The 19,516-nt window shown below is 39.9% G+C and overlaps 1 protein-coding gene across 1 annotated transcript; it reads left to right on the forward strand.

Moving 5' to 3' along the window:
• Positions 1–939: 939 nt before the first annotated feature.
• lpar6 (lysophosphatidic acid receptor 6) lies at positions 940–2,690 on the forward strand. Its single transcript, NM_001309006.1, has one exon. The coding sequence runs from the start codon at positions 1,276–1,278 to the stop codon at positions 2,353–2,355; it is 1,080 nt and encodes a 359-aa protein (NP_001295935.1). The 5' UTR covers positions 940–1,275; the 3' UTR covers positions 2,356–2,690.
• Positions 2,691–19,516: the final 16,826 nt, after the last annotated feature.

The following is a 19,516-nucleotide window of genomic DNA, read 5'->3' on the forward strand; positions in this document are numbered from 1 at the left end:
ACATCAAAGGAAGAATTGAAATAGGCATAAACATATGAAGAAACAAAAAAAAACATTGAAGCTTCTTGTTTAAAAAAGAAACACCACTTACAGAGTGAAACTATTTTTTGGGAGGATTATTCAAAACAATCTAACAGTCATGGTGGTTAATTCTATTTGAGAGGTAGTATAAATAATTTCCACACAAAAAATGTGTCATTTCCAAGCAGATTCAGAGGGAAACACCCACTGTGGAAGCATGTGACGATTGAATGGATTCCTTCACATTTGTTTTTATTTTATTTTTTATTGAAACAACGATTCTGGTTTAATTGCATTGAAAAGTCATAAAGAATGATTATTCCCTTCGTCTGGAGATGGAGTGCTCCAGTCCATGAGCAGCGTTGGCAGGAGTTTTTGTGTTCAGGAGCAAACAAAGGAGGAGGAGGAAGAGGAGTTGCCTCGGAGGAGGAGTGGGAGGGTTTTTTTTTTTTGCTCTGCCTTGCACTCAAAGTACAAAAACTGTGTGATACCGGCACAAAGGAGAAGCAGAGATTCAGAGTGTGATGAGTGCTGTGCAGGAGCCTGCTGGAAGGAGAGCCAGACGGACCCATTTGGACGGTTAAACGTAAAAGAAGAGGAGCAGATTCTGGGGTAAAACCTGTTAAAGACTCTCCTATTGTCACATGGAGACAGGAACCGGGAGGTCAACTGCAAGCTTTACCGCTGCTTTTGGGAGGAGGCATGGTGGTGGGTGGTCAGGACTTTTGGTGACAACTGCGCCGGTTTGGATCTGAAGCGGACTAAAACAAAAGACTGCAGTTTGACAAAGAGGAGGAATCTGGCCATGTGGGCGCTTTTTCAGCCGTCCTGAAAGGAAGGTATACTCCTCATTCGAACTGTGGAGCCAGCAGCTTTCTCCAAACATGGACCATGTGAGTTGAAAAGTGGCGCCTCTGAGTGAGCGAGTGAGTACCTAAAAGTAAGTCAATATCACTCGGGGTGAAGTCTGTTTAAGAGAGGCTGTGCAGGGGGAGGGGAGGAAGCCTCAGCCTGGATCTCTGTCCTCTGGGAGGGCTGCAACCCCCCAAACCAACCACATCAGGAGAGTCAGCCACCATGTGCAGCCCCCGTCTGAGATGGACATCCAAAAGAAACACTTGAGTTCATGACATAAGACTCTCTCTTTGTTTTGTTTTCTTCTCGTTTGTGAGGGTATTGTCCGAGGAGGCCATTCATTAAATAGCCATTACATAAGCCACCCCCCACCCCCTCTCCCCATTGCCTCTTTGTCTCATGATGTACAACACTACTCCTCAGATGGACAATGTCTCACTGGAAAACAGCCCCAACTGCACCAAGAACGATGCCTTCAAATACCCGCTGTACAGCACGATCTTCAGCATCGTCTTCGTCATCGGACTCATCACCAACGTCGTGGCTATCTACATATTCACCTGCTCCCTCAAGCTGAGGAACGAGACCACCACCTACATGATTAACCTGGTGGTGTCCGACCTGCTGTTCGTCTTCACGCTCCCGTTGAGGGTCTTCTACTTCATCAACCAGAACTGGCCCTTCGGAGGTCTGCTCTGCAAGGTGTCCGTCTCCCTCTTCTACACCAACATGTACGGCAGCATACTCTTTCTCACCTGCATCAGCGTGGATCGCTTCCTGGCCATCGTGTATCCTTTTCGCTCGAGGACAATCAGGACCAAGCGCAACGCCAAAATAGTGTGCGTCGCCGTGTGGCTGCTGGTGCTCTCAGGAAGCCTCCCATCTGGATTCTTGCTGAACAGCACCACGAATGACAGCAATGGAAACGCCACTTTCTGTTTTGAGAACTTCTCGTCCAAGCAGTGGAAGTCCCACCTGTCTAAAGTAGTGATATTTATAGAGACGGTGGGCTTCCTCATCCCTCTGCTACTCAACGTATGTTGCTCCATCATGGTTCTACAGACGCTGCGTCGCCCCCAGGCCATAAGTCGTGGAGGGGAGATGAACAAAAAGAAGATCCTGCGCATGATAGTTGTGCACCTTTTCATTTTTTGCTTCTGCTTCATCCCCTACAATGTCAACTTGGTGTTTTACTCCCTGGTTCGCACCAACACGTTAAAGGGCTGCTTCGCAGAGTCCGTGGTCCGAACCATCTATCCAGTCGCTCTCTGCCTCGCTGTGTCCAACTGCTGCTTTGACCCAATTGTGTATTACTTCACCTCGGAGACCATTCAGAACTCCATAAAGAGACCTTCTCAGATGGGCCGGTCGTATGACGCCAAGTTCTCGGAGGCCTTGCAGTCAGAAACCCACTCCCCCATTCAGTGGAGCCTGAGGAGCATAAAAGCTAAAGTCTTCCACAATGAGTCTTCAGTGTGACCCTCTGCCCATCCGTCCAGACCTTCACGGGGCAGAGCCCCCCCCCCCCCTTCCCTGTGGAACACACAATAATATTGGGAGTTACTCAAAATGGACAACAATCAGTGAACTACTGAGAGTTGAAGATATTGCCTTTTTTCTGTATAGATGTGGTAAGTTTTGGTGCTAACTTTAGATATATCTATTGTATCTGTTTATTAACTTAAGAAACAGAGGCATGAATGTACAGAGCTTTTGAAGGTCAGGCGGCATTTGAACTTTGACTCATTGAATATTAAATGCACTGACAGTCATCCTGCAGTCGTGTGATGAATAAAACCACATGCTGACTCTAACACACTCTTCTGCTGTGATGTGTCATAGAACGGCTCGTCCCTTTTGGTTTGCACAGGGCAGGTGAGGCCGGCTGAGGAGCACAGGTGTGCCTTTGCACAGTTTAAGAGCTTAACTGCCATGAAAGTCTGTCATCAGTGCAGAAAAAGAGGTACAAGAAGTGAAAGTGAACAGCTAGATAGTCTGACGTACTCCGTCGGTGTGCTCCTAGCTTCCTGTTTGGCAAGCAGCAGTTAAAGAGAGGAAGTCTTAATCAATGGGAACGAAAAAACACAAGACGCTTGCAAGAAAACGCTTCCAAAAACAAGTCTTTCATAGGTGGGGAGAGTGGCTGGCTGACTGCAGCAGGATGATAAAGGAGTGATATCAAGAGTTTAAGCTGCATAGTGTTTGTTTTCATTAACCTAGACTGGAATTTCTTTTTATCATGTAGTCTTTCCTCCCTCACAAGGACAGGGTGTTTTTTAATTTAATCCAACAAGGCTGCGCCCCTTCACCAGGTTAATGCCAGCAGCTGCACAGTAAAATCGGGATGTCTCTCATTAGCCAAGGATCCCAGAAAAACAAAACAGGTCTCTTTGAAATAAGTCAAACATTCTGGCAGGTTTTCTTTAAATAAGCAAAAAAAAAAAAACTGCCACTGGAGTAAGATAAACAGTTAAACCAGTAATTTCTGAGTCATGTTTTCTTAAACTCTAATGAAAATTGTTTTTTTTTTCTAATGATGAAGGACATATACTAACAAAATTAAGATTAAAACTGGGTTTCTGAGTATTTCTTTATTCAAATCATGGTAACTCAGAAGCAGCAAAATAAATGCAGCTTTAAAAAGCTTGAAGGTGCTACACGTGCAAAACTAAAATGGGCACGCCACAAGCTCCCTGCTCCTCTCCGTTCTGATGCATCCACGTGCAGACAAATAGATCCGTGTACGTCTTTTTTTTCCTCGCCCGAGCTGGTATCTGGCTCAAAACTGTACGGCTGGTTATTTCCAACATTGTTCGCCCATTTTGATGCACCGGTAATGTTAGGTTGGGGATTTCAGGGGCTGTAAGCTAGCAAGGCTCACTCCCTGTTAACAGTCCCGCCAAAAACAAAAAAAAAACGGCACAATCATAATTAAAAGACCACAGGGAACACTTGGATTAAAAGAAGATCAGAGTGGGACTTTAAAGTTATTTTTTAATTGAAAAACTCTCTTGATAAGATTAATTTTATTGCAGGGCAGAAAATAAGACATTTTTAAGTGTTGCAAGAAAATACGGAAGCAAAAGTTCCCTGTGAGTGTGCGTCATGCACACACACAAAAAAAGGTTTTTGGTTTGTGTCGTGGCTTACTTTTTAGTTTTTTTCCCACTAAAATCCTCACACTTTGGTAAACATCCTGTAAACATGAAAACACAGAATAACATTTTTATTAGTTTCTTGTGTGCTTTCCCCTTCAGCCTGCAAAACTTCCCCTCTAGGTTGGAGCATGTATACATAACATGGTTAGCCTGTGTTTAAAGGACTAACGCCATTGTTTTGCCTGTTGATGAACGTAATGCTTACCAAACACACACTTGATCTTCATGGATTTTCTTGCCCTCGACTCATATATTACCAGATTTTCAGGCTCAGGCTTCCAAAAGGAAGATTTCAGATGCTGTTGTTTCAAATCAAGAAAAGGGAAACTCCTTTCCTTCTGACAATAACAGTCATTTTTCTGTTCAGAAACTCACATCAGCAGCTTAAATACAAGCTCCCGAAAGAGTCGCAGAGCGTTCCTTTGAAATGTGAGTCTGGATGAAGCTGTTGCTGCTGGAAATGTGCAAAACTTTTCCCCTTCAAAACATAAAATGAAGCGTTAAGCACTCGTCGTGCTGCTGGGAACTTCAAAGCAGCGAGGAAACATCGCAGCGTGAGAGGGAATAACAGAACGCACATGGTGCTCTGACTTTATTGATGTAGCCATGAGGGGTCAGTCGTCTGCACGCTGCAAAATCCACAACTAAAGCTGTGGATTCGAGGCTCGCCGTGTGAGTCAAGGTCAAAGATTTGAGCTGTGGTGAAAACAAACACGTCTATGAGGAGGAAGGTGACCACTGTCTTAAGGGGGATACTTCTGTGAAAACCAAAGAAGGCGTCACCGCCTCTTCCCGCCATCAAATATTCTTTTTTTCTGACTTTACATGATAAACAAAATCTTGTATTCTGAGAAGATTTTCCACATCTGTTTGAGCTTCCCACATGAACGGTTATTGTTGTAGCCTCTCAAAGCCACTTCCATTTTATTGATGTGCCATGTGAGCGTAACATCTCTGCAGAAGGATGGGGGGCCGCATATTACCCCAGCAGGCTCCTCAGCATACACAGCCCTTATCTAATCAGGTTGACCTGTCTTTCCTAGCAGGCTGCAGGATGAGAAAACACAGATGCAGCCCTGCTTGTCATTGCTTACATTCTGTCCTGGGTTCCATCGGAAGAACGTCTTTCCTCGTTAAAGAATACTGTTTTGGCTTATTTGTTGCTGAGGTGATTTCAGCCTGAGGCAGAAAAGAAAAAAAAAACATGTCTGGATGTGGATCCTTTCAGCTCTGGGTTTGCATCACCCTGGGATTTCTGCTGTCAGTGCTTTCCCCAGGAGTGATGTCAGTCTGTGTCATGTGGGGCCCGAACACTGTCTGCGCACTTTCATGGGAACAGCAGTTTGGGTGGAGTCACCCGTGACATGGGGGCGAGGTCGTCATCCTTGCAGTCACTCCACAGCTCCGGATCACATGACAAGGACAAGGCCTAATAGATCTGGGGGGGAAGGGGGTCTGCAGTGGAAAATCACCCAATTTTCCCCCAGCATACCTTATAAATTAAAGAGGAAATGAATGCAATTACTCTGATATGCTGGAGCCAATTTAGATATTGACGCTATTTTCTCACGTTTACCATGAATATTTTTGAAACTACTTCCCTTCTGTCCCAGTTTGATGGTTTTATTTTCAAACTTGCTGGCAGAGGGCAGGAAGGGAAGACCCCCCGGGGAAGACAGTTTTCCTGGCAGGATAGGCTGTGAACACACAGGAAATAATCCCACCAATACCTGGAGGCACAACAGCTTGACTCACAAAAACTGAGTCTTAAAAACAGCTTCCTTCTAGAAAACAACTTTTTATGTATTACTTTAAAAAAATACCACTAGGAAAGTTTTACTAAAGTTTACTTAAGGAAAAATGTTTTCATAAAAAAATTAAAAAGAAGAAAGAAGAACAAAAAGGAAAAATTGCTTCTGGACTTTTAAAGTTAATTTGCAATTATTAATTGCCAAAAAAATAAATACAAATAAAAATAAAAATATTACTACTACTACTACTACCACCCACACCACTAATACTACTCCTACTACCATTACTTCTACTACTAATAAAATAACATTAATAAGAGTAATACAAAAATAAAATGCAAATACAAAATAAAAGAGAAAAGAAACATTTAAAAAATATTGTGAGATAAAAATAATTTAAAAAATGAATACTACTACAACAACTACTAACAATAAAACATTAAATATAAAAAAATATCATAACAATTAGCAATATAATACACAAATAACAGAAAAATATATAAAAAAATATAAAGTGACAACATTATAATAATACAATTAAAACAAGAAAGAAATTAAACCAAATCAAATTAAATTAAATTTTGTGGTTTCTTCAGGGTTAAATTGTAACCCACAGAAAATACTTTCTATTAAGCAGGACAACACCAAATTTTTAAATGTAAGAAAAAAGAGAAAAAAAGGAAGAAATTGATCATTTGTTCTGGTTTTGGGCTACATGTGGTGTAGTGGTCAGTGCTATCGCCTCCCAGTGAGAAGCCTCTGGTTCAAACCCCAGCTGGGACCTTTCTGAGTGGAGTTTTTGCATGTTCTCCAGTGCATGTGTGGGTTTTCTCTGAGCATTCTAGTTTCCTCCCACATTCCAAAAACATTCATAGTTTAACGGGTGAATCTAAATTGCCCCTGGGTGTGAGTCTGGCCCTGAAACAGACTGGCAACCTGTTCAGGGTCGCTTTTGCCCAACAGTTATTGGCTCCAGCAACCCCAAAAAGGATGCAGCAGGTTTTGAAAATAAATGGATGGATGGATTTTCTGGAATGAGAGCAACGTCAAATAGTTATGATGACACCCCTTTTAACAGCAGACTGCTGGACTTTTTTGTATTGAAAACCACTTGATTCATGTCTTCATTCCAAAGCTATTGTAATGACTCACAACAGGCCGTAGTTGAAAACGTTTCACAGGAAGATTTTTAGGCTCCTGTTTGGTCAGATCACAAACATTCCTCATCAATCTTTTTGTAGAGTTATGTGACCAGATTGGCCTTTGGTTGTGCAGCATCTTAGGAATGAAACCGGGAACACGAGTAGCTTGTTGATAAAACCCTCCCTAAATGGCAAGACTATGGTGAAGATGATGAAAAACTGAGCATAGTGCAAAGTGTCAGACGTTTTCTAAAAAAAAACGACTTTATTTTGCAATGCCACTACTCATCCAAAGGAAGACAAACCATACTTTCTAGTAGGCGTAGCGTGATAACTAAGCTGTAGGCAAAGTCTCAGCATGTTGCGGCCTGTCTGTGCGGTGTCTAAGCGGGAGCCAAGAACTCCCAGCTTCAATGGGAGTTGAAATGTTTTATTTGTGACATCTGCTCTGCTGTCTGAGTTTTGATAAGAAATGATTCATAAGAAGAAAAAAGGAACCAGCCAAGAGGAAAACCTTTGCAAAAACCCTTAGAAATACACTAAAAGTCTCACTCCACTGACAGAGTTTGTTTTAAATAAGCAAGAAAATCATTCAATGGGGTAGGAAAAAACAATTCTAGTCACTAAGAGAGGTTTTCTCAAACTAAGATTTGAAAAATATAATCATGATATGTTTATTTTTCTTCCAAGTCATAAAGATAAGACACTTTTTCTCGAAACAAGTGTCTTTTTGCTTTCTTAAGATTCCATTTTTACAGTGTAGGAGGGAGGATGCTGTATCGTAAGCAGCCACAGTTTTGCACAGAAGCCACAAGCCGCAGCTTGAAAAAGGGTGGCAAACAGGAGATAAATGTTCTGACTAAGTCCATTCTGAGAAACTAGCTAGAAACTCCCTTGTGTATTCACCTATACTGACACATTCTGTGATAATTCTGCAAAACATTCAGGCGTCTTCCTCCCAACCAACTGAGAGAAGTTGTGGACAAAAGATGAAACTTGTTCTCTTTCCTTTAAAGAGGCTTTAAACAATGGCAGACCAGCAAATGGCAAGAAATGAATCCTTTTGTGAACACTGCAAAAACACAAAATGTCGCTGAGTATTATTCATACTTAATATCAGGGATGCACCAAATATATTCAGCTGAAGATTGCTAAAATTCAGCTTTTGGTGGTTGCGAGTTTAAGTAAGGCCAAACGGTGAGATGTGATGGCGCAAGTTTGGTTGATCAACGGGCATCGCTGATCTAGCGCCTTCTTCAAAATGTCGGCCGTGTGGAGGCATTTTAAAGGGACAGAGAGTGACAAAAGAACTGGAATTTCGGATCTAGATGTGTGCTAACTTTTTTTAGCACCACTGCATTCAGATTTCATTAAAAAGCAGAACACCCGAAACAGCACAGCTAATTTGGAAAAGTTGAAGATAATGAAAACTTAATAGTGCCAAAGCGAACAGAATTACAAATAAGGTGACAGAGTTTATGGCTTTGGATGACCAGTCGATTAGTGACGTGGTAGACATCGGCTTTTGGAGGCCTGTTGGAGTACGTCGAACCCCGTTACACGCTATTACTCAGATGTGTCCTTGCCTGAGATGTACGAGTGTGTTGTATCTCCATCCTTCCTTTTTATTGTAATGTAAAGTATTGTTATTGACAAATTTGTCAACATGTTGTGTAACTGGATAAAAGTTTTCTCTTCTTTGTTTCATGAGCCCATCAACTGATCAAATGGATGTTTTGATGTGAAAGAAACATTTACCATCTTTGAAAAACATGTTTAAAATATTTTCTGACCTATTTATGCAATTTTTATCAGTATCCAGCTTCCGCCACAAATGTTCAGTTAGGTGCATCCCTCGATTTAGGACAGAACTACCTTACTAATAACTCAGCTGTAAGATGAACCAACTAGTTTTTGCCAGTTTTATCTAAAAACATGTAAAGAGAGCTTCTATTCTTCTTTTTATTTTGTCTAAAAAAAAGATAGTTGAACTGTTGTATCACTTAAATTATATTTATATATTATTTGGTGGGGGTGGTATAACAACATATGTTTCTATGTAAATGTAGCTACTAAAAATGAAATGTTTTATGAAAGCAATACTTATTTTAAGACATAGTATTTCCAATTATCATCTGATTTCAGGATAAAACTTGGTCTTAAAAGAGCCAGACATCCCAACTCAGAAATCTCTCCAAGACAAATTCTACCAGTTGTATTCCAAGATGAAGGGAAAACCTCTTTTTTAACACATGTTTTTTTTAGTGAAGCTTCTAATCAGAGGGAAGAGCCCAGTGGTGCTGCTGACAGCTCACCAGGAACAGGAAAGGCTCCCATCCTTGATGGGAGCCTTTCCTGTCCTATCTTGCGTGTAGCATCACCTCTTTTTCTTTTTTTTTTTTTAGGATTATTTGAGTTTGAAAATTTAAAGACTTTTTTTTTTTTTTACTTTGCCTGATTGAAAAGGACTTCTCCTGAGCAGAGAAACATTGTGGAACTAAAGAAAATGACACCAACCGCATGGCAGGATCAGGGCATCAGGTCATCCTGAAGGTCGGAATGTTCTCTATTGGGAATTTCCACAGAGATTCTCCAACCACCTAATATCCCGGGGCCTCACGAAATCCTACATTTTCTCAGCCACATTTCATCTGAGAGTCACACTTTTTACCTCTGTTGTCTCCTGTTTTTTGGGGGGATAGATTTATCTCCACCTGGGGCAGCTGTTGTCATGTCAGACTCGGCTCAAAAATCGGCCTGGATGTCCTTTTTGAACCCGAATCCTGGAGAGACAATTTACTGACACTTTGTCCTTGAAGTGGGGAGGATATAGTTCATCGATAGCCCCGAGGTTATCTGCCCTGCTCTGAACATTTCGTATTTTCAGCTCCACATTACAGCCCGGTAAGCTGTGGACGTTTCCACAGAAGATTGTGGAACCAATAAGTTTTCAATCCAAGAGTGTTGTTTGTGTTTGTTTTGATTAAAAATAAAAAAAGTAATGTTTTATGAACCTCAGTGGGTACACAAAATTTAAAAAAAAAATTGAAAAGCAGCAAAGAACAGAGTAGTATATTAGAGAATGCTACTTTAATTTACAAATTGGAACAATTTATATTAATAATTTGGACATTTCCCCAAAATTATTTCATGATTTTGTATTTTCCATTTACAGTGGGCCACAAAAGTATTTACCATTCCCCGTATATTGCACATTATTTTTCTTTCATGTTTACACTATTGTTTAAGAGAACTGGACTGAGTGACCCCGCCCCCCTGACGTTCCAAACAGGAACAGTGTAGAACTCCAGTTTCCTTCCACTGTCCAAAAACATGCTTCATAGGTTCATTGGTTAATGTAGATTGCCCCTATAGGTGTGAATGTGATGTGCATGGGTGTGTGATCGTGGCCCTGCGACGTGCTTACGATGTTCCCTGCCTTCGCCCACGAGTGGACGTGATAGGCTCTGGCAGCCCCGTGACCCCGAAAGAGACAAAGCAGGTTTAGAAGATGCTGAATGTTGTGAAGCCCAGATATGAGTGAGGTGAATGAAATTAAAATGTTTTGTTTGGTTGACATCTTTACCTTGAGGTCAGGAAGATGGAATATTCCTATGTAGGCTCAATTTGGAATCTAAAAATCCAAAGTTTTCAAGATTTGGACCCTTTTTTGCATTCTGTTTCTGACAACTGATGTGCATGTATGATAAACATGAAAGACCACTTTTATCTTTTTAAAGTCCCACTCTGACCATCTGTTGATCTACTTTGAAAGTGTTCCCAGTGGTCTTTTGATTATGATTCTGCTGTTTTTAGCCCCCTAAAAATATGTTCTATTTTCTAAGCCAGTTTTTGCAGAGTGGCAGTAGTTCATTAGAAAATTCACCTCTGAGTTGTTGGCGCTATTTACACTCTCTCCCTCTACAGCCCTTCACAACCCCAAGCTGACATTACAGGTGAAACAGAAATGGCGAGCAATATCAGAGCTATCCAGATGTACAGTTTTGAGCCAGACATCAGCTCAGACGAGGACAACAAAGACGTACATGGATTCTACAATTCTACAAGTGGATGCATCAGAATGGAGCGGAGCAGGGAGCTTGTGGTCCACCCAGCGTATTGTCTACGTCACAAAAGGCATTTTTTCTCCTGCTCCTGATTCGCCATATTAGAATCAAGAAATACTCAGAAATGTAATTCTAAGCTTAAACTATTTACATGAATTTCAATATGTCATGTATCAAGGAGTCTTTGCCTTCACCAGGTAAGTCTCGCATGTCCCAGGAATGGGTGGAGCAAAGACCAAGTTTCTAGTATAATTGGATTATTTTTGAGGAATTTTTTTCTTCTCAAATTCCTAATTTTTTTTGAGCACGTTTTTAGGAACTTCCTATGTTTTTCCTTATCATTTTGTTAAACATATCACAGTTAAAAATAAAAGAAAACCACTCTAATGTATCATGTGTTGTCATGTTTTGATCTATTTTTTATGGCAAGTACTTTTTGTTGGGCATATTACATCAATTACGCAGCACAAGTGATTGAGTAACTTTTTATAGCGAAAGAAAAATGCCACAAGAACATGTTAAAAACACAAAAAAGAACATTTCACCAGAGAGGGCGTTCAAATATTACCACAGCTGAGCTAGATCAGACTGAAGCTCTTACCTCACTGAAGCCCAAACACTGCAAAGAAGTTTCTAAACTTTCCCTTTCAAGTATTTTTCACTATAGTTATATTTCTTGTAATCCTAATTTCCGTTTTGTTTTGTTTTTTACCTTTGGTGCCCAGAAAGACACCATATAGATAAACTGCATTATTAAATATTATTATTTTTGTTTGTCATTCAAACCTTGGTCACCATAATGACACCTTAGTTTCACTTTCTATGAAAAACATGAAGAGAATTAAGCAATAAAACAAACGTCCAAAATTATTGACTGTTCGATTCAAGTGGTTTCAACTTAAGATTGATTTTAAAAGAGAAGGGGGAAAAGTACCGTCAGTGTACTTTTTTTCCTTTACAGCTGCTGCTTTTTTTAAACAAAAATGTCATGGTTTGAGGTTTTGTGGTGTAAGATCTTGACATATATTCTGCTGATATGGAGCTATTTTCTGTGTCTTACTGTTGAAGTCACAGACTGGAAATTCTTTTAGGCAGTATTTTGTCATCTAACCTAAAATTTCTAATTTTAGAAGATTCCTGTGACTGTCTGTGAGTTGGAAAAAAAAACAGTTTTAATTTATCATTTCTTGACCTAAACAATCAGATTGTCTGTTTAATTTTCAAAAAAATAAACAATGACAACAAACATTTTAATGCTTGGATAACTTCGGTGACCCTATTGGTATATTTAGTTCAATTTCATTTATATTCTTGTATTTGTGGGAAAAGCATTCAACCAGTGAAGTAGTTAAATGGCACAGTATTTGCAAAAGTTTAAAATAACAGTACATTTCTGACGTATATTTATGATATCTGTTTATTTATGTTCTGTTTTAATTGGAAGGTTATCAAGCTCTCATCCATTCTTTGTTGAAAATAAAAGAAGTTAAAATGAGTGGAGTTGTCCTGCGTCCTCCGTTGTCTCCTGAGCCATTCGAGTTAGGCACGCATGGAAAATGAAAAGAAATAACTCGACAGTCTCTTTAAATTTTCATTTTTATTTATTTGGCATTTATTTGTTTAATGTCTTATGGTCTTACTTGGTTATTCTTTTTAATATTTTCATCTTTTAAAGTTTAATTGTTTAATGTTTTTAACCCACAATTTTTTTTTTACAAAGATAACATTTCAGAGCTGCAGTACAGTATACTTAGACACAGATTAAATCTGAACATTGAGATTAACAGTGGTATCAGATTTTTATCTGTGAAAACTGTGCAGCACCTCGTGTTCTTGCACAGCGTGTGTTAACAGTACGTATTTATGATAAGAGACTTTGTGGTGAAATGTGTATGAGGTCATTGCTTCTGCTGCTGTCTTTTTGTCCAGTTGAAAATATATCAAATGCATCCAAATTATTATTGCAAACTTTAACTACTGGAAAGGACACAGACTTCTCCGAGTAGCTAATGAGACATTGCAAACTTGTCACTTGTGACCTGATTGTACCTGTAATATAAGGCATTTTAGAGGCGGTTTCTTAACTAAAAAGGAAGCTTCCTGTTCATCTACTGTTGAGAAAAAGGGAGGAGGGCAGAGACACTCGCCTCGAACGAAGGTGAAGGGCACTTAATGCAGACCCACTCTGATGAAAATTGTGTTTTTAACATGTTCTTGCAGCATTTTTCTCATAATAGAGGCCATATATTAAGCTTAAAATTGCATTGCTGAGTATTTCTTTATTCAAATCATTGTGAATTAGGAGCAGATGAAAAAATGCTGTTGGAAAAAGCTTGTAGGTGTGATGAATGTGCCACTTGCATAAAAAAAATGAAAGGTTAATGATGTATAATTACAGTCAAGACCATAAATATTTGGACAGAGACACATTCTATTTTTGTTTCTGTACATTACCACAGTGAATTTTAAATGAAACAACTCAGATGCCATTGAAGTGCAGACTTTCAGCTTTTATTCCACGTGTTGAACAAAAAGATTGCATAAAAATGTGAAAAACTAAAGCATTTTTTAAACACAATCCCTTCATTTCATGGGCTTGTAAGTAATTGGACAAATGCAATAACTGAAAACAAAATGGTCATTACTAATATTTGGTTGATGTTGTTGGCAATGACAGCCTGAAGTCTTGAACTCATGGACATCACCAGATGCTGGGTTTTCTTCTTCTGAATGCTCTGCCAGGCCTTTACTGCAGCGGATTTCAGTTGTTGTTTGTTTGTGGGCCTTTCTGTCTGAAGTTTAGTCTTCAACAAGTGAAATGCATGCTCAGTTGGGTTAAGATCAGATGACTGACTTGGCCATTCAAGAATATTCCACTTCTTTGCTTTAATAAACTCCTGAGTTGTTTTGGCTGTATGTTTTGGTTCATTGTCCATCTGTATTATGGAACGCCGCCCAATCAGTTTGGCTGCATTCACCTGGATCAGCGCAGACAGTATGTCTCTGAACACCTCAGAATTCATTGGGCTGCTTCTGTCCTGTATCACGTCATCAATAAACACTAGTGTCCCAGTGCCACTAGCAGCCATGCACGCCCAGACCATCACACTGCCTCCAGTGTTTTACTGATGATGTAGTGTGCTTTGGATCATGAGCTTCTCCACGCCTTCGCCATACTTTTCTCTTGCCATCATTCTGGTAGAGGTTGATTTTGGTTTCATCTGTCCAAAGAATGTTTTTCCCAGAACTGTGCTGGCTTTTTTAGATGCTTTTTAGCAAAGTCCAATCTAGCCTTCCTATTCTTGAGGCTTCTGAGTGGCTTGCATCTTGCAGCGTACCCTCTGTATCTACTTTCATGCAGTCTTCTTTTTATGGTAGACTTGGACATTGATACACCTACCTCCTGGAGAATGTTGTTCCCTTTGTTGGCTGTTGTGAACGGGTTCCTCTTCACCATAGAAATGATTCTGCGATCATCCACCACTGTTGTCTTCCGTGGACGTCCAGGTCTTTTTGTGTTGCTGAGTTCACCAGTGCTTTCTTTCTTTCTCAGGATGTACCACACTGTTGATTTTGCCACTCCTAATACTGTAGCAATTTCTTGCATGGTTTTTCTCAGCTTAATGATGGCTCCTTTCACCTGCATGGAGAGCTCCTTTGACCACATGTTGTCTGTTCACAGCAAAATCTTCAAAATGCAAGCACGAGTCCTCTTATCAACTCCAGGTCTTTTATCTGCTTCACTCATAATGACATAACAAGGGAATTGCCCACACCTGCCCATGCAATAGCATGGAAGTCATTTGTCCAATTACTTACGAGCCCATGAAATGAAGGGATTGTGTTTAAAAAATGCTTTAGTTTTTCACATTTGTATGCAATCTTTTTGTTCAACCCATGGAATAAAAGCTGAAAATCTGCACTTCAATGGCATCTGAGTTGTTTCATTTAGAATTCACTGGGGTAATGTACAGAAACAAAATTAAAAAGAATGTGTCTCTGTCCAAATATTTATGGTCTGTAGGTGCTTGAGTTGGCGGCTCACAAGCTCCCTGCTCTGCTCCATTCTGATGCATCGATTTGCAGACAAATAGGTCCATGTACATCTTTGTTTTCTTCGTCTGAGCTGAAATCTGTATCAAAACTGTACGGCTGATAGGCATCAATACTGAACAGAATTTTTGTTGGGGTTGTGAGGGGCTGTAAGCTAGCAGGAGAAAGAGTAAAACAATGGAGTGATAGGAAATGGTCCCACCTACAACTCTGAGTCGAATTTCTAATAAGCTACTGCCGCTCTGCAGAAATTACTAGAAGATGACACCGGTTTCATCATAACAAACAGAACAAAAATATAAATGAAAGGCTTGTTTCTTTGCTCGCATTTGTCATGAGATGAACTGAAAATCTTAAGCATAATCCACAAGAACAAAATAACCACTTCTCTCACATATTATTCTCAAATCTGTGATAGTGAACCCTTCTCCTGTGCCGGTCAGTATCCGATGTGACCACCATTTGCTTCGTGCAGCAACACATTTCCTTTGCATAGAGTTAGTCAGGTTGTCACTTGCGGTCTGTGGTGGTGGTCACATCAGATACCGGACAGTTTTCTGAGCTCCCCCCCCATAAGACAAAACGACACGTTTCAGATGTGCCTTTATCGTGGCCAGTCTAAGGCACACCTGTGCATGATCAGCATCTTGATGTATCACGCCTGTGAAGTGGGATGGAGTATCTCAGTACACATTGCAGATTTGTGAACAATATTTAAGACAAACGGTTATTTTGTGTGAAAATGTTTCAGGTCTTTGAGTTCATCTCATGACGAATAAAACAAAAGTGTTGCATTTTTATTTTTGTTCAGAGTAAAAGACCACTGGGAATGCTTTTAAATTAGATCAGAAGATGATTGGAGTGGCTTTTTAAAGGGTCTTTAAATCTGCACAGAAGACACAATATTCCACTCAGCACAAACCAGCATCTTTGTGTTTTTTTTATTTTTTTACTTTGAGGTGCTGATGAATTGCTCCATGGTAAAACTGCTCCGCCACGTCCATTGTGTGCTGCAGACACACTGAACACTGGCAGCAGACAATGGCAGGTCACTGTAGAGCTCTAGAAATAATCATAACAATGACAGCCTTCATATTTATAGCCGTCGAGAGACGTCCAGCTGTGCCAGCAAACCGCTTTGTTGTGAACAGGAAGAGCTGCTCCCCCAGAAGAATAAACAACTTTTGTTTCAGTTGGTGACTCATGATCTTGAGTTTTACTTTCTTCTTCATACCAGTGAGGCAATAAATGTCAACGGAAAGTAAAGTAAAGAGAGGAGTCAAATGCAAAAGACTCCCTCAAACAAAAAAAAAAGGGGCCAAAGAGGGAAAAAAAAAATGTTTTGGATGGAAAACGGCTTTCTAAGCATCAGTAGCCAGACAGAGGCTACTGGGTCATCACGCATCTGTGGGGCTCTTCCTGAGTGAAACTGCCCTAAAAAGCAGGGCAAAAAAAACAGACAAAAGGCAGAATAGAGGCTGCCTCACAGAGCAAAGGTCAATATTTCATCAGGAGCAATGACAGCAGCTGATTTCCAAGGTGTGCAGACGGCTTTCCAGATAGACAAAAAGGAAAGGCCTTCATGTTGTTCGATTGTTTACTTCACTGCAGGAACAGAATGAGTGAATCACTTCAGATGAGCAGCCACGCTTTGACTCAGAGTGTACGCCAAACGACAGGATGTCTCACGCTTTAAAGCAAGTATGCAGAGCGAGAAGAGGAAATGGCACAACACCCTTTTAGAAAGCCACCTTGTTTGTGAGGTGAGACTCAGAGGCGACATTTACTAAAGCATCTTTGGTTTTTATTCAGGTTGCTGTCAACAAGCTGGAAAGATACAGTGACAGCACAGCGTATTTAGGACACACCACATAACCCTCAAAAGATGTCACGTTTAACTTTTGGCTTCCAAAACCACATGAGCAGAGACTCACACGCGTGTTTATTTCTATTCATTTAATAAACTAGATGAAACAAGTTTGACCTTTCCCATAAAATAACCTCTAATATTAATGATGTTTGCACTTTTTAGGATTTACATATTCAAGTCTTTTTTTTTTAAATCAGATTTTTCAGAATAATGGAAATAATTTGATAGAGAATATTCTATCATATTCAAGGGTTTTTGTTTTTCTTTTCTTTTTTCAAGCTTCTTCCAACCTGCAGTTGGAAGAAGCTTGAAGCGAAACTCATACTAACTAATCTTTTAAAGATTTGGGCGCAAAACGGAAACCGTTCACCTCATCACCAGCATGTTGCAATGCAGATATACCATCATGTCAGGTGAGTGGCATTGTTGTAGTTGTGGAGCGCACGTTTTTCGAGGGTGGTGTGAATGTAGCTTCAGAGCTCTTTCCTGACGACAAAAAGATCTAGTCTGGGGTTGCATCAGTAACATCTGATTTCTTGAGAAATCTGTAGCATTTAAGCAAAGAACAAAAGATGTTGCCTCTAAGACAATTTCCAAAACTCATTGTGAAGTTGATAAAGTACCACTTCAAAACTGGCTTCTCTACAAAAAGCAAATGCAAGGCTCCAGGAAGGAGTAAACAGACACTGGACTGGCTTTAGTGCTAGTTTGTCTCCAAACAGGAAAAGGATAATAAAACCCTTTTAGGTGAAAGGTTGGTTTAGTCTAACAAAAGGGCTGCAAAATTAAAAAGTGACACTTTAATGAAGGAAATGAAGCTCAGCCAAAGTTCAGTCCAGAAGACACCCGGTTATCATTACTAATCAGCCTCTATCACAGATCATTCCCGTTTCCTGAAAATAATGCCCTTTAATCTGTAAGTTGTGTATCTTGCACTCCTTTCAGTTGTGATTGGGGAACTACTGCTACTTCACCTGAAATTCAACCCTTCTCACTTCCACTAGATGACTCATCCCAAGTCCTTTTTATCGCTGTGCTGAATTCCAGGGAAATTAGCGCCTTGGCTGAAGCATTCTCTGGATTTGCTTCAGGAAGAAAATCCTTCCTCCCACTGTTAAGGTGCTAAAGAATGTCTTGTACTGATTTTTTTAAGGCTATTGTTAAGTCTTCAGTTTGAAATAAATGAAAAAAAGATCTTCAACTAGAAAAATAAGCATTTCTCAAAAGACAATATAAGGGGGAAAATTGCGTCAATATGTGGATTAAATTAAAATAGTACAACACTTTAGGCCCTGTTTTAACAAAAAGTAGCAAAAACAATCCAAACTTCTGTATTTTTGATCGATTATTTTTCAAAAACCTTGTATTTCGTTGTTGGTATATAAGTTCAAAATTGTTCATAACAAAAGTAAAGTAAAAAAAGTTTAAGAAAAAAATTTAACAAAAGTGTGGAATACTTTAAATTGGTGTCTCTGCCTCACATGTAGTAATAGTAATGATTCCTTTTAACAATTTGAATCATATCATAAACAACTAAGATTCTTTCTTATGGGTTTGAGACTAGGACAAAAACAACACAAATCTTTATCTGCAGTGTGCACTATTCTATTTTTTTGAACCAACAATAGTTTAGCTTGCATGTGTGGACTATTTTCATTACATTTAATTTCCATTTACACTTAACTTCTGGAAAAATCATTAATAGAATGGCGAACCTGTTAAAGGCAAAACCCTGGAGACATAAAGACAAAGTGATACTCAGCATCATTAAATACTGACAAAAATACTTGTATTTTCTTGATGGGAAACTTTATCTGCAGGACACAGAACATGATGATATTTTTACTCAGCAATAGCGTTTCTGTATCTTCACCAAACATTGACTACTGAGGGGATATGAAGGGAAATGAAACATTATTTCAAGAAAGAAGGCAGGAGGGGGATGCACTACAGGCTCTGGATAGGGATTCATTGCTGCCTTAAGATAAGAGCTGAGTTGCAGCTCTGGGCTTCCTCAATGAAACACATCCAGGTCTGATAGATGCTTGTGGTGTGGAGCTCCACTGTCAGCCGCGAGACAACAAGGCTAATCCGTCCCTGATGTGACTGTTGGTGAATCAGCACCATTAGGGCTGGCTCAATGGTCTGGAGGAACCACATAAATCCAAAAAAAAAGTCCTGGGCGAGGCTTGGGATTGCCATCAATGTGCTTTTGTTTAACTCCTTGATGTCAAGCTTTTAATTAGACAATACAAAGGCAGTAACAGGTTCTGCACGAAAACAATGGAGCTGGGGCTGCGAACAGAGAACTCTCTCAAATCCGCATGTGAGCAGGATGAACACCCGTGTTTTTATCGGTCTACATGTCCCATGTTTAGATTGGGTGAGGCTATAAATTATAGCTTTTCCCCCCACTACCTTCCAATCTAAAGGGTTATTAGAGGTTACAACTCCACCTAGTGGTGCACAAACAACACAAATAGGAAAACCACAATTTTTCTCGAGTCTGGAGCGCGGTGACAATAGATTAAAAGTTGTGAATCATCTGGGAAGCTCTCCCGTTGAACAGCTGACACACCCAGGAGTCAGTACTCAAACG

This window comes from Oryzias latipes, chromosome 13, assembly GCF_002234675.1.
Source record: "Oryzias latipes chromosome 13, ASM223467v1".
In the NCBI taxonomy this organism is placed as follows: Eukaryota; Metazoa; Chordata; class Actinopteri; order Beloniformes; family Adrianichthyidae; genus Oryzias; species Oryzias latipes.